This window comes from Ixodes scapularis, unplaced genomic scaffold, assembly GCF_016920785.2.
Source record: "Ixodes scapularis isolate PalLabHiFi unplaced genomic scaffold, ASM1692078v2 PGA_scaffold11__112_contigs__length_91849675, whole genome shotgun sequence".
Lineage (NCBI taxonomy): Eukaryota > Metazoa > Arthropoda > Arachnida > Ixodida > Ixodidae > Ixodes > Ixodes scapularis.
Window position 1 is genome coordinate 68,125,305 of NW_024609837.1, and position 24,119 is coordinate 68,149,423.

At 46.1% G+C, this 24,119-nt stretch overlaps 1 protein-coding gene across 1 annotated transcript in view; it reads left to right on the plus strand.

The window, feature by feature from the left end:
* The window catches only part of LOC120838384 (arylsulfatase B-like), a 59,629-nt gene that overhangs the window by 16,864 nt on the left and 18,646 nt on the right, over positions 1-24,119 (plus strand). Inside the window, exons 3-7 of the mRNA XM_040208287.1 lie at positions 595-707; positions 3,604-3,714; positions 6,378-6,503; positions 17,529-17,655; positions 20,242-20,535. Of these exons, the coding sequence (XP_040064221.1) occupies positions 595-707; positions 3,604-3,714; positions 6,378-6,503; positions 17,529-17,655; positions 20,242-20,535 (771 nt within the window). The remainder of the gene's footprint in view (positions 1-594; positions 708-3,603; positions 3,715-6,377; positions 6,504-17,528; positions 17,656-20,241; positions 20,536-24,119) is intronic.

Below are 24,119 nucleotides of genomic sequence, written 5' to 3' on the forward strand. Positions count from 1 at the left end.
TTGAAATTTTCCCGCTAAATTTTGGGGTAACAATATTATTCTAAATTTCGCGGGAAAATATTTCCGCTATATTTAGGGGGGAAAATGTTCTGCTAAATATAGCGGAGGAATTTCTCCGCTGAACTTAGCGGGGAAATTAACCCATAATGCAATGCGCGGAGATCCTCGCGACGTCACTCGTGACCCTCGTGACGTCAGGAAAAACGTCCCATAATGCGACGCACGGTTACGCCTACGCCGGCGGCGGCGGCGACGCCGCTCAAGCCGGGAACGGGCGCCTAAGAGCTGCGCTCTAAAAATTGCCACCAAAAAAGAAATGCAATCGAAAAGCGCTGTTTCGTAATATGTACTAAAGAAACAACATATGATATTTATAGTAATTTGCAGCTCAAGTAACACCGGGTGTGGCTCAGCATGTTCACACTCCTTGCTTCGCAATCCGTTCTACAGCGTTCGTAACGGTGAACGCCGCTGTCTTACTGCTTGTGGAGCGACAATAATATGCACGGTTCTTCGCCAATCCAAGTCAAAGTACTTTAAATTTGCAGTGCACATACTCGTGCTTCAAATGCTGCCAACCATCTCTTCCTCCAGGCATGCAGCACAGCGTCCTAATGCCCGCACAGCCGTATGGATTGCCCCTGGAGGTCACAATCATGCCCCAGCACTTCAAGAACCTCGGATACGAGACTCACATGATTGGCAAGGTGATCACTCGAGCTATACGCAAAGAAACTAAAAGAGAAAAGAAGAGGGCAGCCTATGGTGGATGTCTAAACCCCGAGCTCTGATTAAGAGGATAGTGGGTATGCTCAAAGAATAGCTGTCTTTGTCTCAACCCACGGTGTCTCTCCAACAACTTGAGCGGAAATGACAGTCGTCTGCTCTTCGTGCAGGGTCTAGCAATCGAACGTCTACCGCCGGAAGTCAGCACCCCTCGTTCGAACGCCAGACTCTGCGCGAGCAGCACACGGCGTTCTTGTTCGCTATCATTGGAGAAAGACAGTTGCTGAAGACAAAGGCAGCTATCCCTTGCGTCTACCGACTACTCTTACAATCAGTGCTCAGCCCTCTGACCTAACCAGACGCTCTCATCTCCTTCCCACCTTCAGTTTTCTGCGCATACACATCTTTATATTTGTTTTTATATGTTTCCACGGTGTATATACCTAGTTGTATTGTAGGTGTCCTTACCTTGCGTTCCTCGTGATTCTACTATGAAAGCATTTGTTGTTTCTATTTTTTTTAAAGCTGTAACTTTATAGGATGACAATGCAATTAATGCAAATGGGCAGACGAGGTGGACAAGAACGAGGAAAATAATCCAAAGGAGGGCAAATGACAAACGAAAATTTCCAAACACAGCTTATAGGCCCGACCACGCTCAAGGTAATGTTCTCAAGGCCATGTCCCCATGGTCACGTAATCGAGGCTACGTAAGGAACGTAGCTGAAGTGGGAGGTCGCGTAATCAAGGTGACGTAAGCGCTGGTCGCGTAAGCTGGTAACCGTCCGTAGCTGAGGCTGACGTCACCCGACGTCCTTGGCGTCGTTCTCGACGTCATCCCAGAGGTCGTCTTCGAGGTAGTTCTAATGGTCGTTCTGGACGTCATCTTTGACGTCGTCTTCTAGGACGTCGTCCTAGACGGTGTCTTAGAGGTCGTCCTATAGGTCGTCCTTGACGTCCTCCTAGACGCCACCCTGGACGTCGTCCTCGACGTCGACCTTGAGGTCGTACTTGAGGTAGTCATAGATGTCGCCCTCAACGCCGCCCTCGACAAAGTCCTTTAGGTCGTCGTCCACGTCGTCCTCGACGTCGTCCGCGACGAGGTCTGCAACGTCGTCTTTGACGTCGTCTTGGACGTGTGCATGGCATATTACGACTATTTCATCACCGTAGCATTTGCCTTCCTAATTGTTTTCACTAACTACGTTCCTGTAAAGCTAACATCTTTTTTTTCCCCATACTTATCTCCGTAAAAAACGAACGCGTGGCGCAAGTTCATCTGCTTCTTTTGCAGAGGGTTGCAGTGACGTCAGAAAGAAGCCGGGCTCTGATTGGCTCTGATTGGCTGTGGTCAAAGAATAGTGGGTAGACGTACTTCAAAGCCCTACCCGCTATCCTTCAATCAGAGCCAATCAGAGCTCGGCGTCTTTCTGATGTTACCACGGCCAAAAGTGCATCGTCACGACGCTCGTACGCTCGTCGTCTTCGCGGGTTTGCTCTCCCCGGCCAATACAATCACGCACATAAAAAAACGTAGGATTGTGGCGAGTTAACTCTGCCCTGACTGGTCTACTGAGCGACTACAAAAGCGCACAATGGCGATGACGATGCGCTTTTGGCGCTGTCTGATTGGTTCTATCCGATCATGGCGCCGGTTGCGGTCGGACGCGAAAGTGAAACGAAGTTTAGTCCGCTGATGGTGTTAAGATGTATGCAACGCGACGCTGTTAGCGCGAACAGGCCACCGCCTGTTTTTATCCATTTTAGAGCGGAGCTCTTAGGCGCCCGTTTCTGGCTTGAGCGGCGACGGCGATGGCGTAAGCTCGATGCGTATTATGAGACGTTTCCCATAATGACGTCGTACCTGACGTCACGAAAGTCACTCGTTAAGGTCACGACTTTCGGAGGCAGGTCACGACCTTCACGTGGCCTTCACGATTGACATCACGAGTGACGTCACGAGGAAGGAGGGAGGGAGAGAAAGGAGGAGGGGGAGGAGGGAGGAGGATGGAGGAGGGGAGGAGCAGAGGGTGATCGCCATTTTGGACCCTTTGAAAGCTTCAAAGCTTCGAAAGGTCGTTAAAACCAGTCGCACCGAGATCGCTATGGAGCATCATTGTACTGAAAGCGCTCCTCGGCCAATATTAGCGTCTTCTGCACTGTGCATGCAATAATCTTGCCACTCATGCTACTTTCCCGAGATCTCTTACAATTATGTTGCTCTCCTTGCACGTTTCAAGAGAGGAAAATTATTTTTCAATGCCCCCAAGCACCGACGCCGCGTGTGATGCCGCACATCTCCGTACCGCCGTCAGACGCAACGTCAGTGCTTGGAGGCATTGAAAAATAATTTTACTGTCATGAAACACGCAAGAAGAGCAACATAATTGTAACAGATCTGGGGAAATAAGTATCAGTGATAACTTTAATGTATGCACAGCGCCAAAGACGATAATATTGGCCGAGGAGCGCTTTCAGTACAATGATGCTCCATAGCGATCTCAGTGCGACTGGTTTTAACGACCCTTTCGAAGCTTTGAAGCTTTCAAAGGGTCCAAAATGGCGATCACCATGGCGATTGCCGAGAGCGATGAAACAATCACCCTGAGAAGTTTTGTCGTCCGTATGTTGGTATTTGTTTGCGTTCGGTTAGCAGATGGGAAGGCAATGGCACTACTTTCCCAGATCACGTGACTTTAGCTGCGGGCAAACGCGGGCTTGATTATGAACATCGTGTTGATATAAACAAGATAATGTAACTCAAAGATTTACAGAAAAAAAATCTTTTTGATGTGAAAAGGTTTGTTGGAAGCTGTTAGCTACCCTGTTAATTCTTAGCTCGCTCATTGGAATTAAATGGTACGTTTATGTTCCTAGTGGAACCTGGGAAACTACAAGTTAACGTACACGCCCACCTACAGAGGATTCGACAGCTTCTACGGATACTACAGTGCCGGTGAAGACTATTACAACCACACTGTCTTGTGGGTAAGTTGCGAACAGATAAGGGCATTTCGATTGGCTGGATAAAAGGGTAAAAAAAAAAACTCGACGACTATCTTTAGGACGATAGCCGCGATTAGGGAATTTTTCTTGAGCCTTCCGATACCACCAATCACGATATCCGTAAAAAAAAAATGTGGTGCATGAATTAAAACGTTGGCGGAGTATCCGGCGATCGTTATTATAGTAATTGGAACGATCTTCTAATACTCCCTATGGACGAGGCTTTGCGGCCAATTCCGCAACTGCTTTGTGTACTACGTCATGACCAGCTTGGCTAAAAGGGAAATTTAATCGGAAAAATAGATCGGAATTTTCTCTTTCAAAACTTAGCAGATAATTTCATTTATCTATATTTATTTGGAATACTTCGGATCCCAATCGAGAGCCATAGCAGGAGTGAAGTGGAATGTTAAAGTATACAGAAATAAAATGCAAGCACACAGGGGCTGCCTAAATAAATAAACGGAAAAAGCAACGTGTACAGAAAAGTGATCTAGTGATACCATCTTTAATAAGATCAGTAGAGTTTTAATTAAAGAAAGTGTCACGATTTCATCATCTAGGGAACTAAATTCATGCATTGCTAAGGGTAAAAAAAAAAACTTATTGTAAAACATTTCCTTTAGGTCTGTACTGCTGAATATAATGAGTGTCGTTTGACTGTGACGTCTCAGTGTTACATGATGTCATGTCAAAAGACGTAGCAATTTGTTTCGCTAAATTTAGCGGATATATTTCTCCAACAGTTTTGGGGGAAACGGCTTTTCCTTCAAACTTAACGGGAAACCACACCGTCGTTACATTGTAACGTCCCATTTTCACTCGACGCCCGAATCTTACCCCTCGATTTAGCATAAAAGTTTCTCCGCTAATTTTAGCGGGAAATGTAGCGTAGCGTGACGTCATTTGTCCACGTGGCGTCATGGTGTCACGTGCCAGCTGTGTCACACGAACGCCGTTCGCTAAGTTTAGTGTGACAGACACCCGCTATATTTAGACACGGTAGTGTAATTTTAAGCAACAGTGGGCAGCGTCGGGAATGTCGCTGCAGTGGATTTTTAGGAGACGGGAAGGAGCAGAGAATGTTTCGATAATGATTTTAACCGGAGACTATAACAGAAGGAGGATTTTTTTTTTGTTACAGTGGAAAGGTTAAAAAATTCTGGTAAACTTTGAGCAGCTCGCCAGCGCATTGACCATAATTTCGCAAATGTTTTCGGATGTGCATTTACAAAACCGTCGACCATCCTCTCTCTCTAAAAAAAAAATGGGCTATCGCTTTGTTGATTTATCAACTTTTTCACCAAATATAGAAATCAAATCGACATCACGTGACCTCACGTCGCGTGACCTAAACATAAATTAAGTTTAACCGCTAAATTTAGCGGCCAAATCTACTTCACGTGACCTATGGGTTGGGTTGCGTGTTTTCAGATAAATAAAAAAAAACACTCGCCGGTAAAGTTTTTGTCGATTCAGATTTATCCGAAAAAATTCAGAATGTCGAAATCACGCACACACACAGAAAAAAAAAAGGCTTCTGAGGACAACTAATCTTATCAGTTGTGAATGGGAAAGCATGAACGTCGTTGTTCCGCTCCCTTAGTTCGTCTGAGGCGTACCGGCGTGGACGGCCACGCTTCGCTAATGCCGAGGTGGCGGCCGATGGCCGAGCGCGCGCTCTCGTGAGGTGGCCGCGCCGCGCTGAGCTCGGCCGTGCAGCCCCTCCGGAGTTTGCCCGTGCGCGCTCTACTGGCTCGGCGGCCGGGCCGCTGCGCCGCCATGGAGAGGGCTTCGCTGGTGACATTTCTTAGAACTACGTCGCGCTAGAGCCAATTGGAGCCTCGTTTTTTGAAACTATGACGCGTGCCAGCCAATGGGAGCCTATCCATCAGATCGCTGCTGCAGACGACAGGCTTCGCTCCATTGGGACAGGGGAGTTTATGTGCCGTTTGGCGCGGCTTTAAAAACTCATAACGCCGGTTCGCTGCATGGGACCGTCAATGCTTTCGCATTGAAAAGAAAAGAGACGACGTTTTACAAACATACCTCAAAGAGCACAGGGTCACTGGTCACTTCAGTTTCGTTTGAAATTTCGAACTACTGAGAAAAGGGGTTTGCCCGTCAGCCCGTCTAGCTTCCTTTAGAACAACTGGCCATGCTATCCACAGTTTATTTATTAGGTTTTTAATTTTCAAAATTATGAAGGCAATGAAATAAATTCCGAGTTTCAGAGAACCGGGGATCTAACTAAAGTAATCTTCGATAAACCCCGACTTTTAAGCGAAAATTAAAGTTCAAAAAACACCTTGCGGATTTCGTGAGATATGAATTCCGAAAACACAGGATCTTGGATATAGGTCAATTCAGTTTTCTTGCCAAATTTAATGAAAAAATCGATTCGGTTTTTTTTTGCCAATATTTAGCGAGAGGGAAAAACTGATATAACGTGACGTAGACATCAATTCAGGTTCCCACCAAAATTTGACGCTGGAGTTGTTAAACATATAGGTTTCCCTTTGCTCCCTAAACGACAGTTCATTGTCTTCTAAACAAATTGAAACGATCGCTACTTAGTTACTAAGTCACGTGCATCTTAAATTTTCGGGGTTAAAAGTTGGTGCCAATTTCTCCTTTTTCTTCAGGACAATCGAACGGGTCTCGATTTTTGGCTGAACACCGAGCCGTTGAGGAACGTAAGCGGAATTTACTCCTCTCACCTGTACACAGAAAGAGCAAAATCGCTTATCAAGAACCGCGATGCTTCAAAGGTAATAAGACTCGCTATCTCTCTTGCGCACCTCTGATCAAAGCAACGAAACAAAGTGGATACATATAGTGACTTTGCCCGAGACTGCGGATTAACAACAGAATAACACAAACACATCTACTTGTACATGCCGTACATTTTTGAAATCCGAGTCTCGTGTGAGACAGAAAAAAAAAATAATAACTTAAAGAAATAAAGTAAATCAGATTTATTCGAGTTGAGTCAGATTTATTTCACCTAAATCAGATTTATTAGATTTAAATTATTGTATACCCATGAACGGTGTGCTTCTTAATCACTAGGAGTGTTCTTAAACCTGAAAGATTGATGAAGCAATCCGTCCGATCACTAAAAACAAATTCGGAGGAAGTAATGACTGTAAATTTGAAGTGCATTTTAATTGTCAACTTGTTACTGGGTCAACCCCAGTTGTTTCGATGCGGTTTATGATTTGCTGCCAAGCGTTTCGTACGATAACCCTGAACGTTTTTACGTCGTAGGAGAGTTGCCTTCTCTACCTACTTCGTAGATTCCTTGCTTGTTTGATGACCGCAAAACCCAACTGTTTGAGTGTGTGCGTTAGAATTCTGTAAACAATGGGCATTGAAATCTGTACCTGTAGGGCTTGTGTTGGCGGTTATTGTCCTAAAAATAAGGTGTGAAAGAAGGAAGCGCCTTTGACATTCTGATCTTTTACCTTTTGCCGCGTAAGGGATTCCCAAGTCCTCACATTTTGTTGATAGCGCTCTGCATCACACAGTTGCTCCTCTGTTCGCATGGCATCGAAGCCAACCCTGGACCTGTTACTGTCAGCGAGGCTAAGCTCGACGAAATACTCGCCAAACTGAATATCGTTCTGCCTGGCAATGCGAAGCACCAGAATGAAATCTCATGTAAAACAAACGAGCTTACGTCGGGAATTGGCGACCTAACTAACAAGATTTCAAGTACTGAGGGTGCATCTAGCGAGAATACAGTTCAGAACGAAATAAAACTCATTAATAAAATTGTCTATATAAGATTAACAAAAAATAAAATGATGGTGGAGGCAAATTTATAGAAACCTCTTTGGTAATTATCGATTAATCCCATTTATTGTTGTACACACGCGCAGCAGTTTGGTTCCCCGCTAAACTTAGCGGGGATGCCTGAATCGGCGCATGAGCCTCGAGACATAAATATTTCGTTAAATTTGGCGGAAAAATAGAATTGGTGCATGGGTGACGCGACGTCAATTTTTCGCTAAATTTAGCGGGAAAAAGTATTCGAGGCCGGAATATACCTAGGTGAAAATCTTGGGTAGTAGCTTGAAAAGGACACTGACAGGGTACGGATGCTCGCAGACGTTTTTAGTTGTACATGACATTTGAAATCCCAACCACCCATAACAGGATTCGCGGCTCGGAATTCGGTTTCTTTCCTTCCGAAAACTGCCGATCGAGTTCTGGCCGGTTTGAGTCGCGCTCAATCTCGTCTCCGTGGTCACGGACCGTTTTCTAAGGTTCAGAAAGAACCACCAGATTTAATCAAAGTTATGGGTCATTGAAGGCACATGCTCCATATTGAAAATAGAAAAAAAGTAAAACCCATTTTGTGTGGCTTCTAAAAAGCTGCAAATACTTTAATTGACAAAAAAAAATAGTTGCACAAAGAACGGGAAGCATTTCGCGCGTTCACTGCGTAATTCTCACCATGGCGTCGTATTGTGGGACTCGAGGGGTGGACGGCGATGGCAGCGGACGACGTGAGTGGGACCTCTACATCAGAACTGTCGCTCGCGTTACCGGCGATTTTGTCTTCCTTCGAAAGAAAACACGCCCGACCACCAAGGCGATTTACAAGAAGACGTCGCCGAGTTGTCGCCCCTTCTTTTGGCCGAAGGAATCGCTCGGGCAACTGTCCTTTCTTGGGTCTCGTATAAAACGATTTGTAAAAACGATCATTTAAAACTGCGGAGTAGCTCAGTGGAAAAGTGTCCGCCTCACACGCAACGGACCCAGATCCGACACAAGGCAAGCTGTTTCTTTTTAAAAAATTGCGATATTCACATTTCCTTTTTACAATTATCACTGAAAACAACAGGAACAACAAGATATATTGTTCACTAAACGTCGCTGAACTAATGGTATGGGACTCTCTTTTTGACACCTGCGAACTCAATGCAGTCACTTCGCACAAAATGCAAGGAGGAGACCAATCGGGTCGTGTCCGCTTTCCGAGGTGCCCGTAAGTGTTCTGCGGAATTGCAGCCAGCCATTATTCCCGATCCCGTTGATCTTTCGGAAACTTTTAGAGACTCTGCTGCACAATGCCAATTTTGGATGCAGAACCCGCGAGGCAGCTCCCCGCGCAACATCTTGGAGGCATTCTTTTCGAAGGCGGCCACAAGGATTCACCACTCATTTTCCTACTCTTCAATGTACAACACAATTTATCTTGAAGTGCAGAACAGCGAGCGGAACAAACATAACTGCAAAACAATCGCACGGCAAACGGCGACCGCAACGCTGTATAAAAATCTGCTGCGTGCGGCCAAAAAACAAAAAACAAAACAAAACAAAAAAAAAAAAAAACGGGGGAAAAAAAGCGCGGTCGGGTCCGACCACCGTGCGCAGGTTTCGGTTTCGGTTTCGAGCAGTTCAGCTTCTTGTCTTTATTGAAAATATACGTGACGTTGTAGCAAAATGTTAATTGTGTAGTTTTCTGACACCATATTGAATCGCCACGCAAAAAATAAAAAAGCTTATTGGGGCTGTCAGTGTGCCTTTAATAATACTATCCATTAAAACTTGAAAACATGTCTGCGAAACAACAAGAAGTGGTTTATCGAATGCATTAGATAATTTCCCAAACCTAAAAAGAAGGAACAACTCGCTAAACAAGAAAATTCCCGAGAATGAAAATGAATAGCGGTCCCAAGCGGAAGGCATCGCACGATCTTTTCAAACCGGCTATAGACAGATGCCGGCGATATTGCAAAAGTGCCCCGTGTTTGTCACATGAGGGAAGGCTTTATTCGAGGGATCATTTTTAAATGGATAACTTTTAAAAGCCAGCAAGAAATTCCTTAAGGGGTGTCAAAGCTAGGGCCAACTGATCGACCACGAGCGTTGATCGAAGATTGCTCACCAAGGGCGCCGCAAATTCGTGAAAAGGTTTGGGATTTTGGGGGATCGTAACGAACTGCTAATGATCAAATAAATCTTTAATTTGATAAACTATTTGTCAACTTTCAAATGTACATCTGTTGTACATGTACATTTGGAATCTGATAGGCTGTTGCCTGTCTCGGGAGAAGTTATAACTGATAACGCGGCACGTGATGGTCAACAACGCCATGGAAAAAACTACACCTAAATCCAGAAGAACTATTGCCTGCGATAAGCAATGTCCGTTTCTTTTTTTATGATCGATCGTTCGAAGTCGATTGTCAAAACAAAATGAACTTTAGAGCAGCATTATCTCTTGTTCAACGGAAGTGATCATTGAATGGGAAACGTGACTTTCCCATACTACTTCTAGCTCCAGTTTACTTCGCCTAATTAATAATTTTAGTGTATTTCTCAAGGATGGAGCATCCAAGCAAGGTGTGATCAACTCGGTTCGGAAGTACTTTTCTGCTCTATGCTGACCGTTGACTCACCTCTTGAAACCCTTTGGGCATCCATTGCGAGTGTACCTTTTCAAGGTGTGGTAGTCGGAATCAGTTTTCGAACGCCTGATTCAACTCGTGAATTTGTAAACTGCTTAAACAATGTTTTCAAATTTATTCAATAAAATTTTCCTTGGTCACCAGTGATTTTGGCTGGAGATTATAATTACCCGAACGTTGAATGGTGCAGTTTTGATTATAGCAGCACTTGTCTTCAGAAAGAAGGATAATCACGCTTTATGTATATGTAAAATTATTTTTTAATGAAAGAGCTGGTCAATGAACCCACACGAGGAAATCCTCTTCTGGATCTGGTTTTTTCCACTCACCCAGAAAACGTGTCTCTTTGGTGCTTGATAAAATTAGTGATCATAGACTCTTTTATTTTTTATATATCCAAACAATACGCCGAGAGTCGATCTAAGGAAGCTTATAAATGATTTCTCAAAGGCTGATCTTACAGCCATAGTTTTACCATTCTCTGTTTTTCTGGTGCATTACAAAAAACTGTTGCAGGTTGCGCACCGTCGAAGAAAAGAGGTTATCTATAATATGCGAACTAATTTCTGTGTGCGAAAAATTTAGGTCTTAAGTTAATTAATTATAACCCAGAGAGTGTTTTTTTTTCTCAGCGTGGAGCGTGATATATTTATATAAAAATATCTTTTCCGAAATGCCACATATTCTAGTGACGAGCGTGGATGGCAGTAGTACGACGATTGTACGGGTTTCTGCAAGAATGAAATAAGAAAAGCAAATAAACGTTTTTCTTATCACGATTTGTAGAGGACATTAAAAACTATTTCGTAGAAGGGTTGAGAGGTCGTGAATCCTAAATAAACAAGCACATCTTAGTACTTCACAGCGCGTAAACGTCTCACGAAAGAAAGCACTCACTCAATTACACACACAAAAAGATGCACATAGCGCTGTGCGTAGGTTCTGGTGTCTGTAATTGAGTGAGCGCCTGCCTGGTGTGAGACGTTTATTCGCTGTGAAGTACTCAGTGTCAAGGTGAGCGAACAAGCACTACCGGCGTCGGGCCGATACTTGCGGAGTTCTCCGACTTGTTCGAGCCGGGCCTAGGATTGTTGAAGGGTCCCCCAGCCCGCTTCCAACTTCGCGAGGGTGCAATCCCTAAGTTTTACAAAGCTCGACCTGTGCCGTACGCACTGCGGGAGAAGGTTTCTGATGAGTTGGACCGGTTGGTAAAGTTAGGAGTATTGTCCCCAGTGGCAACGTCAGACTGGGCGACGCCTTTGGTTCCTGTTGTTAAAAGGAATGGCAGCATTCGTCTTTGCGGTGGTTTTAAAATAACAGTTAACAGTGCCTGCCATGTCGAACAATATCCGCTGCCACGAATTCAAGACATTTTTGCGGCGCTAAACGGCGGGGAATTTTTTAGCACGATTGATTTGAAAGATGCATATGACCAGCTGCCCTTGGATGAAGCAGCTAGTATGCTGAGAGTGGTGAACACACAGAAGAGTTTGTTCGCCTTTAAGCGGCTACCCTTCGGTGTCGTGTTAGCTCCAGCTATTTTTCAAAAGAGTCAAAGTACAGGCTAGCTGGTGGAAGTCAACCATTTCGTCGTTTACCCTGAGACTGGGGGGGTTTTTTGAAGAGCAGAAGAAACAGAAACAGTTGAGACCTGTCTGTTTTTTCTGTTTCTTCTGCTCTTCAAAAAACCCCCCCAGTCTCAGGGTAAACGACGAAATGGTTTATTTTTCAAAGGCGCATTGAAGCGGTGTTGCAAGGATTGTCTGGTGTACAGCTATATCTCGACGACATTATTGTGGCCGAGAAACAACACGACAGCAGCCTTCTCCAGACGGTGTTGCGGCGGCTGCGAGAGTCCTGGTTAAGGCTGCATCCCGAGAAATGCAAGTTTCGGCAGCAAGGAGTCGATTTCTTAGGTCACCGAATTGACGCGAAAGGCCTACACCTTAAGGTGGAAAACGTGGTTGCGGTGATTTAATTACCCTCACCAACCTGCGTGACAAAATTAAGGGCGTTTTTGGGGTTAGTGACCTATTACCACAAATTCCTGCCAGACGTATCCTCCAGTTTTGGGCATTTGTACGATCTTCTGAGGAAGTGGACAGTATGGAAGTGGGGCGATGTCCAGGAGGAAGCTTTCAAATGAACAAAGACTTTACTTCGGGAGACAAACTTCATCGTACACTACGACCCGAAGACGCCATTATGGTTAGCATGTCATCCGTCACCGAAAGGGATCGGGGCAGTACTTTCGCACCTAGAAGATGGCAAGGAGCGCCCGATCGGAGTTCGTTCTCGGACGCTTTCGGCGGCAGAACGAAACTACTCGCAGCTCGAGCGTGAGGAGCTTGCTCTTGTGTTTGGTGTTACCAAATTTCGTCAATACGTGCTTGGGCATACGTTTATGCTAGTTACCGACCATAAGCCCCTCGTGGGGCTCTTTCACCCGGAAAGACCGATTCCCGCGATGGCGGCTGCAAGAACACAGCGCTGGGTGCTACTGCTGAGTGCCTACTCATACAGCATCGAGTATAAGCCAGGAAAAAGCATTTTCACGGCGGATGCCTTTAGTCGCTTACCGGTACCAGGAATGGAAGACCAAAGCACACGTTTTGCTGACAAAGATGTGCAAGAGTATGTACTGCTGACCGAGCAGTTCAATGAATCGTGATATTGATCCAGCGACTAGCGGCGCTGACGCTGATTCATGGACTTATCTACTGGGGGCACCGTACGGTAATCCCAACAAAGGCGAGAGAACAATGCTAGAGATGTTACATGCTACGGACCAAGGTAGTGCGGCGATGAAGACGCTCGCGCGCTCGCTGTTTTGGTACCCCCGAGTTGACAGCGACCTTGAACGTTTGGCCAAACTCTGCCAGGTTTGCGTACAAGCCTCCTGTATGCCACCAGCAAAGCCGCCGCGTTTGCTGGCAGGACGCGGGAGAAAGGTGGTCAAGATTGCATGTCGATTTTGCGGGGCCGGTCGATAATCACATGCTGCTGATTGTCATTGACTCGCACAGCAAGTAACTGGAGGTCATCCCAATGAAGACGGCCAGTTTCCTTGCGACTATCGAAGCCTTGCGTAACATATTTGGACGGTTTTTGATCGCCAACTACCGCTGTGTCAGACAACGGACTGCAATTTACAAGTGACGAATTTCGCAGGTTCGTGGAGCGGAACAACATCATCCACCTAACAACGGCACCCTACCACTCCCAGCCGAACGTGCTGGCCAAGCGGGCCGTTCGTACCATCAAGCAAGGGCTGGTAAAAAACTGCGTGGGATCCCTTCAGACTCGTCTTGCCCGGTTTCTCCATCGGCATTGTAGAACTCCCCTAAGATGTGGGAAAACACCGGCCATGTTGTTACTCGGATACGAAATCCGCTCGTGCCTCGACAACGTTGTACTTCGCACCAGGACGGCGAAGGAAGTGCCGCAACGAACTTTTCAGGAAGGAGTCGGTGTGAAGCCGTAATTACGGAAAAGGGAACAAATGTAAACCAGCTGCAATAGAAGCGACCATGGGCACTAGAATGGTTCGTGTGCGCGGCTCGCAGGAGGGCCAACAACGAAGACACCATGGCCAATTGAAAAACCGAATTGTCCCCATGGAGCATGCGACTACAGTGGAAGCCCTACCCCCGGTCGCGGAGGGATCAACGGCCCTTACTGGCGACCCCCGCGAAGAGGAGCTGGTCACAGAGCCTTCAAGGACCCCCGTGGATGACACCCCCGTCACCATCTCCACTCAGCCAACGAGCCCGCTGAGGCGTTCTACTAGAAGACGGGAGCCACCGGACCGTTACTCACCTTAATGGTGGAGGAATGCTGTGACAGACAGTGACGCTGCTATTATCTTATCCTAATCTACATGCCCTCCTTTTTTGTGGTTCTTGGCCCGTTTGCTCGAAGCGCTAACCGCGGCTAAAGTTAGCCGCAGTACCTAGGAGACGAATTTTTTAAAATCACGTGACTGGCTCGGTAGGGATGCGGGGAAACATGGCGGTGCCCCAGTGAGTGAGCGCCGCTCGCTTTGGAAATAATATGTCGTTCTACCTGCAATATCGGGCGCGTTAGTCAGCAACGAATGGTGCAGGAGGCTTTCGCTATGCTTTACCTCACTTAAACCGCAAAGCATGGGCAATGACATCGCCACATTTTTAGATAGTCTTTCGATTCTGGGCATTCCTAAGCCTAAATGAACGCGATAATTGTCGGCATGGCAACCGAGCCCATGCCGACAATTATCCGCGGTTAGTGCTTCGAGCTTTAGCCGCGGTTAGTGCTTCGAGCAAACGCGCCCTGTTCTTTATTTTGCTCACTAACACACTAGCTAATAAAAAGGAGCAGAGCTCTTGAATAAACGTTCAGTCTGCCCGAGACGTTGTACGAGTCACTTCAGTGTACACGCCCTTGAAAATGCGAATGTATGATATAATTATATGAGTTGACGGGGTTTTCAGTCCCACTGATCCTTTTCAGGCGAAATCGATCACCGGGCCGGATGGGGTGTGTTCAAAGCTACTCAAAGTAACAAAAAAAAATGTATGGGGTGTTTTGCTTTGCAGCTGATTCTAGTAGTCTCTTGATACGGGTTTTAGTCCGGCTGCATGAAAATTGGCAAATGTAATTCCCATTGACAAGTTTGGTTGTAGGAAATTATGGGCCTATTCCGCTAACGTCCGTTCGCTGCAAACTTCTTGAGCATATAATATATTCATCGGTAATTAAACATTTAACTTCTAATAATACTCTTGTTCCTAGGTAGCATGGTTTTCAAAGAGGCCTTTTATGTAAATGATAATGTTTTGAACGGGCAACTGATTTATACACCAGCATTCACTCATCCTGCTAAACTGAAATAGTTTTTATTGATCTTTCAAAGTCATTTGTTCGTGTCCCTCACTGTCGTCTTATAAAACACATTACAATGTCTTAAAACTAACGAAAGTGTAATTACATTTATTCAAGATTTTTTGAACAGTCGAAATCAATCGCTTATCACCTGTGTCATTAGCTCACCCCCCCCCCCCCCCCCCCCCCTAGATGTTAAATCAGGAGTTCTCCAAGGATCTGTGTTTGACGCACTTTTGTTTTCAGTATATATAAACGACCTTCCAAATGACCTTTCATAAAAAAAAAATCGCCTATTTACCGATGTTTGTGTTGTTTATCGCAACATATCAGATAATAATGACTGTCTTGCTCTTCAAAGTGGCTTGGATAGCCTACCTTTAAGGTGTGATGCATGACAAATGCAAATAAATGTAGTAAAAACAAAAACTACGATATTAAATAACCGTCTTACAACACATCAATACAATTACAAGACTATAAATTCTAGTTCAGAAACAGTAAGTTCATACAAATACTGAGGCGTTCCATATAGAGTACGGTACTGAGATGCAGATCTAACATTGGTTTTATTTTTATTACGAGGACATTTGTACATGAAAACGGTCCAAACTAAACGACTTGCGTACACCACTCTATATAGGCCGAGGTTGTAATATAGAACTAGTTTTTGAAACTTTCATCAAAAATACTTTATCGGCAGTTTTGCGTCCGTATAAAGCAGGGTAATTCGGTTCATACTAAAATATGGTCTCCTTTAAGTGTTAGACAGCTTAAAGGTTTCATTGGTTTATGGCTGCTCAATCACAGGAGGTACCTCGTGACGATGTCCCATTCTCATAAAATGTTTTATAGCTTATTCTAATGTTGTCAAGCTAGCATTCTACCACACACGAGCAATTCCCTTCGTCATGATCACCCTAACAATGTTAACATTCCATTTCACAAAACTAATTTCTTTAAATTTCCTCTTCGTTCTGGCCACGATTGACTTGAATGAGTTGACAAGTAAAACATCTTCGCGTCACTGCTTTGTGATTCTTAATGACCCTGCACTTATCAAGATGTCTGTCGCTCGCTTAGAAACAGCGTTTGTAATTTGTTTAATGCATGAACTGTCCCATGGAGAGAGCCGACGTCATCAGCTTTGAAGTCGCGCCAAACGGCACCTAAACTGCCCTATCCCAAAGGAGCGGAGTGAGATTTCGGCTTCGGTCCCATTGGCTGGCGCGCGTCATTCTTTCAAGAAACGAGGTTCCCATTGGGCGCTGCTCGTCAGTTTCAACGACCGCCACCCTATGGCGCTGCGTGCCCGCGCCGCCAGCGCGCCGGTACAAGGAATCGGCTGACGCGCTTGGGCAGAACGCCGGCGCGCGGGAAAGGAATCGGCCGTGCCGCCGCTGTGGAGAGCGGCGGCACGGCCGATGTCAGCGCAGCGCGGCCACTTGACGAGGTTAAGTGCTAGAAGGACATTGCTGCTTTCGCAACCACAACTCATAAGAAGTGCTTACGTGTACCTGGAGTCCTTTTTGTCTCTGCGTGGGTGATTGTTGGGACTATTCCCTGTGAATTTGTCATCAATATTTGTATTGGTGTCATTCAGTCGACTACATCTTTCTCTTTTTTATAGATAGTATTTATAGAATTATACATATGTTTTATATGATCCCCTTTTCCTATATAACGCCACATTGGAGCATTTAGAGCTAATGAATTAAAGAAATAGCTAGGAAAAAAGCAGCGTGGTATATTTTCCCGCAGTGAAACATTTTTATTTGCTTTTTATTTTGCGTCCTAATTTTCTTGCAATATGACAAAACTTTTCTAGCGTTAGTTTCTTTCGCGTTCTCATTTACTAGAGATAGGATGTTACGTAACCGACGACCGCAGTGAATGGTAGAAAGATTAAAGCTCAACGTTCCGATGGCTTATGCAAGAGCACTGTTTTGTGCTCGTTCTGAGCCTGATATAAATCTTTTTCCTTTACGATTTCTTGATTTAAAATATAAAATAATACATTTTATATGTTATATATGCAAACAGACAAACGGTAGCTAAGAAATTGTTTTCATTATTTTTGCGAAAACATATTTGATTTTAATCGATATTATAAAACCGATTCGATTTAAATCACGATGTAAATACCCACTTGAATCACGATTTAAATCGTCTTGATTTTGTCTCATCACTCTGGGGTAAAGTCGTCATGTTTAACCTTCACCGGCTGACTTGCACCCTCGCTTTTATTGTTCTGACTCGCATGTGTTCACTATTTTAGAGCGATAGCTTTACATGGCAACCCTCAACGGACTTTCCTTGCTCGTGTTGCTCTGACGGCATGACGTCAACATGTCAAGCGACGACTTCATGTCACGCGACATTACAGTGTCACATGACGTTAGTGTCACGTGGCGTCATGTTCTGAGTGCGGCTTAAAGGTGTGCCAATTATTTATTTATTTATTTAATAATATTTGTCCCGGGTGTGTCTCGCGTCGTGCGCTCCTTCCAGCCCTTCTACCTCTACCTTGCGTACCAATCTGTGCACTGTGGAAATGACGACGACCTTCTTCAAGCGCCGCAAGAGAACATAGACAAGTTTCCCTACATCGGTGAAAGGAACCGGACGATATATGCAGGTAAGAGATGTCACCTAATTAAAGATAAACGTGACTGTGATCACACGAATTTAGGCTAGCTCTATAGCTATAATATAAACAGGTGGTTTGGTTTCAGTTCGAACCAGTTTATTAAAGAATGCTCTGAAAGATAAGTGTAGGTGAGTTATGCGGCCAAAAGGAGAAAATAAAAAGCGACAAATCGTCAGAAGTCGAGTAATTAACTAAAGTTTTGTTCATTACCCTTTTAATGCGTTAAAATAAATATGTGGCTCCGACGAAAAAATGCCTTAGCGTCATCGGAAACCACTATATTAGTTTATTTTAAAAAGACTTAAAGCCCGTGGGGTTCGTGGAGGTGCGCTAAAATCACTCATGCAACAGGCACAGGGATTTCGGCGCGAAAACGCGGATAACGATGTTAAAATCCGCGTTTTCGGACTGCTGGCCTTGCGCCTGTTGAGGGAGTGGTAATTTTATTGCGCTCCCACGCTTCTCTCGTGCTTCAAGCAGTTCAAACGATTTAGTAACTTTCTGGAATCGGTGGACTAAAGCGTCTCAGCTCGGAATGTGGAGCCGATACTTGCGCTGGGAACCTTCTGGGTTCGATCCCCACCGCCCCCTCCCGTCTAGACCTGGATGAGTTTCGTATCGGCACGCGTTCGAGTAATCGCAAACGTGTGATTCAGATAAAAACAAAAAAAAAAAAAACAAAAAAAAAAAACAGTTTAGCGTTATTACTGCACTGGCTAAATTTCTCATCTACAGCTAAGGAACCGGTCACCCGTTGAGGCGTACCAATTATGGCTGTATGAACGTGCAAAGCGAGACAACATTTTTATTCAGTAATTTTTGGACGAACTAAAGGTCTGCCGGGTTTCTGATTGTTTTTGTTTGTGTGATTATTATCTACTACCACATTAGTTGGGTAAATTGTTCTATCAGTTTGAATAACACAATTCTCTTGAAGATTCCGTGATATTTAAGTTTTGATTTTTATTTGTTTCTGATTTTCAATTACTACTCAACGAAACGGCCAAACGCGAAAGATGCGAAAACATAACTACCGAATGAATGTGTTTTGAGTATAAACTCTGCTTTTGTTTGTATATTAGTTTTCAAGTGTGAATCAATGCATAGATTGATGCGTTCTTTTTTAATATCTTCCATGTAATAAAAATATAAACGAGGCATCGGTGGTCAAATATGTTAGTGCACCGCAGCTCGTTGCACTTGGAACGAAATTTCTCGCTGAAAAACCTTCAAAACCTGAGTGCGATAAACTACTTTAAAAAAATCCCTGCGTGCAACACTGCGCGCGTTGGATTATGAGACCTCTTTGGCAACATGGAGGAGTGTCATGGCTTCGATTTTAATTTCCCCGTTGGCGAAGTAATGCATCTCAGCGAGGCATATACGCAGGGCGTAACTAGTAACAAGTTGCTTCTACCTAGTTACTTTTTTGGTAACGGGTAACCTGTTTAGCTATGAGCTTTACAGGTTACTCGTTACTGAACAGCTTTATTAAAAATGTGCGCCAATGTACTCATGCGAGATAGCCGCAGTGTGCCGATTGAAATAATTTTGTCTTACGATCTATATACGTTTTTTTTAAATGAAAAATTGCCATTTTGGAAGACGAAGAGGAAAAATTGTTTCCTTTAAATCACAGCAATCACAGAATTACAAGCCTGAAGACTTGTAATTCTAACTAGTCTGAATATTCCTCATTCGACCCTTGAGAGAACAGCCCACCACAGTGACATAGGTGTGCCTCCTTAGAAGGACAGGTGGGGGAGCAGCGAGCCTACCGAGTTGCGTTGGTAGGGCGAAACTAACCCTCATGGCGACGACGTCAGAAAGAGTGCCTTTTCACTTTAGCCCTACTGTGACCGTATAAACACGAACCTCAGTCCTTTTTTAGAGCGCAGCTCTTAGGGGCCCGTTCCCGGCTTGAGCACGTAGGCGTCGGCGTCAGCGTAACCAAGGTCACCCCAAGGTCACGTGACCCCCCAAGGTCATCTCAAGGTCACCCCAAGGTCACGTGACCCCTTGAGGTCACGTGACACCTCCCCCGAGGTCACGTGACCCCCCTCCCCGGTCACGTGACACCCCCGAGGTCACGTGACCCCCAGGGTCACGTGACTCCCCGCCGAGGTCACGTGACCTCCCCGATGACGTCATCGTCACTGATGACGTCACCGGCATCCGCATCGTCATCATCATCATCACTGATGACGTCACCAGTGACGTCACTGATGACGTCACCGGCATCCTCAACGTCATCGTCATCATCACTGATGACGTCCCCGGCATCCGCATCGTCATCGCCATCATCACTGATGACGTCATCAGTGACGTCACTGATGACGTCATCAGTGACGTCACTGATGACGTCACCGGCATCCGCATCGTCATCGTCATCATCACGGATGACGTCATCAGTGACGTCACTGATGACGTCATTCGTGATGATGACGATGACGATGCGGATGCGGGGGTCAAGTGACCCCCAGTACCCTCCCTCCTCATCCTCAAGAGCTGCGCTCTAACTCGGTGTTAAAGGGAGTTTTAAACGGCTTTCACTTTTTTTTCTGGAACGCACAGGCATGGTGGATGCACTTGACGAGTCCATCGGGGAGGTGTTCCAAGCACTGGGCGACGCTGGCATGCTGGGGAATACAATCATCGCCCTCAGCTCCGACAACGGCGGGCTCCCGATTGGTGCCCACTCCAATCGAGGCTTCAACTTCCCCCTGCGTGGCGGAAAGGGAACCCTCTGGGAAGGAGGCTGCAGAGCGACGGGTTTCATCTGGAGTCCCCTGCTGAAGCGCAAGGGCGTCGTCTCGGACCAGATGATGCACATCACCGACTGGCTTCCTACCCTCTACTCCGCAGCCGGTACGTTCCCGTGCAAGTTTCGGCACAGAATATATTATAGACGCTTTGAAGCAGCTCTGCACGGGCGCCGCCGTAGCCGACCGTCAGTTTTTTTCTGTTGTTTTGTTTCCTGTTATCATGTTTACTTCACTTAATCACGACCACGGCGGCATTGCAGGTTTTTGCCTTTCTCAAATTAATTGTGCTTTTGTCCACAGGATTGCCCTTTGCGGAGGCTTATCAGTACCTGTTTCAGTGGCTCCGCATCTGGCTAAGACGAGAGAGGGTCAGAAATGGCCGCTTTAGCCTGGCGCGTGTGCAAGGCGTCTATGCGGAGAGGGCGTCGTCTTCTTGTTGCGCAGGAGTTGCGCAGACGTCCGAACGACGCCGAGCTCCGATTGGCTCTGATAAAAGAATAGTGGGTAGACCTTAAAGCAAGCTGCCTTGAGGTCTATTCAAAATCCTTCAATCAGAACCAATCAGAGCTCAGCGTCTTTCGGACGTCACCACAATCCATGTTAAAAAAGCAGATGAACTTGCGCTCAGCATACGGCTGGCACCTAAAGCCACGGACACACAGCTAGTACATCTTTCATAAGACAGTGTGCATACACTGCCTGTGGTATGTTTCTTACTGTACGGGGGAAAACACGATGACGACGCTCAAGGCAGGCCGATCTAATTTGTAGCTCTAACAAGACTACATTATTTTATGGTTATTTTTTGGTTTATTGACCAGATATTTCCTGATTCTTTAAGGATACGTGTTCTTTCTGTGCCAAATCAGGAGCTGTGACTCCTCCCAACAGACGCCACGTAATATGAGCCTCCCGAATCCACCACAACCTAATTAGGATAAATCTAGATCTGCCGAATCACATAACAAGCCCTATAAGACTCATGATATAGTGTCATGAATGACTTCGAGGACGAAGCTGGGTGGAAAACCCAAATGCCGAAGAAGAGACGACACGGCTTAAATTCAAGCGAGCACACAATCATAACCCAACCGGGTTATAATCTCACAGTCATTGTTAAGCCTACCGAACCAACCAGGATCAGTGATCTCTATGCCTATCTGCTGGATCGCGCTTGACTAGCTCCGCCGATGGACAAGAGTGCGGCAACGGTCGGCCATCTTTTTGGTAGAGTTATATTTTCTCTAGCCATCATAGTAATATGGTGAACAGCTTAATGGCGGGAGGCAGCCATAAAATAGCCGTGGATCTAGTACACTGTACCGTGGGTGATATTTCGTTCTTGATTGAAGTTGTTAGACGAAGAGGTTCTTGAAACACGGCGTGACCGGTAGCCTCATCTGTGAGAACCCTTCGAAAGTTCTACGAAAGCGCAGCACGGGAAGAAAGCAGCGCAGCTCGCATCGAAAGCAGACTCCGTACCGGCGTCTCAACGAGGTAGAGGGCCTTAGAGTGATAAACTAGTATACCGTTCATCAGGTAAAAGTGACCCCCCGATTGGCCGCCGCCATGTTGTACAATTTTGACCACTAGACACGTGACCAGGCCAAATCTATGACGTAACCAGACCAAATCTCTGGCGTCAACGATAAGATGGCAGCGCCCAGTGCGTGTCGGAAGCGTTGTGGGCGTTGATCGGAGTGTGTGGATTTCGTGTGCGGAATTCGGTTTTTCAGGGTCTTGTGTGCTCTCCCGCGTAGGAATAACGTGAAGTGCGAGGGAATGAGGCTTTTCTTTTTTATTTAATTCAGATTAAGCCAGATTCGGTCCCGTGCTTCTCGTACGGGCTCGGATCACTACCTCGGACATCACTCGGTCGTTCAAGTTTAATTAAAATATCCGCAATCGTTAACCACGGGAGCTCCTCGATAATCGCTGTGTCGAAGGATACGTCGAACCCATCCGGAACGCGGAGTCTAAAGGTATGTAGGACGTAACCAGAACACGGAGTTCTAACGGTACGGCGGACGTGCCCGGGCAATTTTCTTAGCTCGACGGTCAAGATTCGCATTTGAAGCAGCGAGAGAAGTGTTGAAATCTTCGAACTGCTGGGTGCTGAGCTAACTACAGACCACTTCACTATGTGATCCGTAGTGACGTGAAAAAGACCGACGGCGGTCACTCCGGGCGGACGGCGGCTCCCGGCCGCCTGCCGGGTGCCTTCTGTGAAGGGGCGACAGTCGTGTAAGCAGTACTGTACCAGCTTCTCTTATAGTTATGTTGTTCTCGAGCAGCTTCCCGATCACTAAACCCCGCAAACGCGTGCCGAACTTTCAAAAAGTGTCTGCCAACCTGGAAAGCCTTGAACTCCCAGGGAATTTCGGATCATCTGGGAAAGTCAGGGAATCATTCAAAAAGTGGGCTAAATAAGGGAAGACGACTAGTGAAAGCGGCATGGCGGTTGCTCGTCGGCACGGCCATGCTGAATGACATTGCCGAAATGTCATCCTTCGACTCAAAAACTCAAGGAATTTGATCAAAATAGTCAGGGAAAAACTTGGAAAAGTCGGGGAATTTGAAATCAGTAGTTTGTTAGACACAATGTCTGATTTTCTTGGCACTCCACGCGTTTTTACACACGACAGGCACACGCCCGTGTATCACACGGCAGCCAGGCCAAGCGGCTGCCAGCCACTTATGCAAGGTCGATAAGACGCAAGCGTGGAACGCTTTCGGACTGCTGTAAATACACCAGCGGGAGCATCCGGCCGCAGTCCGACTGCCCACGGGACACCCGACACAGACTCCGCGTCCTGGGTACGTCTGACGTATCTTTAGATTTTGCATCCTAGGTACGTCAGACCTATCTTTAGACACAGCGCCTGATAATAGTAGTGAATAGGGTCACGTTCAGTGTGCAAGTCACTTTATTACACTCGGAGAGCTGAATTCCATTCCTGTTGCGCAGGTAGTTCCCGAGCTAGGCATGCACTTGAAGACTATGTTTCACTCTTTCATAAAGCAAGCTTTGCGGGACGCCTCCGCCCTTGTGCACCCATTCGCAGGTCGTGTCGCCTTTCCTCACGTAACTCCCGCAGGTCCAGCGAGTTGCCGAGCCGCTGTAGCCCCGGCGTCGCTCGGCACATACAAGAGGCGGCTCACGTCGGTTGTCCAGCAGCACACTGAAGGGACGCAAAGCTCGCAGCCTCCTTGGTGCATGCAAGACGAGGCTGAGCACGCCTCCAAGCTCTTCTGACGCATATGTGCACTCCAATGAGACCGGTGTCGCTTTGGGAGTCTTGTTGGTCCTTAAGGGCCGTCGAGGAGTGCCAGAAAGCAGAATTCCATCCTTCTTGCGCAGGTAGTTCCCCAGCTAGTCACTTTCTTGAAGACGACGTCGCACCCTCTCTGGGAAGCAAGCTTCGGGATGCTCTTGTGCACCCATTTGCAGGTCGGAACTGGAAGACACCGGACACCTTGAAAACGATCTTAAGGCTCAAAAGAAGAGAAGCAATTATGTATTCCACTCCATAACGAGGATGACTTCCCTCCTTTTGAAAGTTTCACAGGCAAAACTACTCCAGACGCCTCAGCAGCTCCTACAGCACAGTCTCGACCAAGAACTCAGCATTCTAACTCTCCAACAGCTACTGCCAATAAAGGCCCTACAAGAGGTCTGGCCCGGTG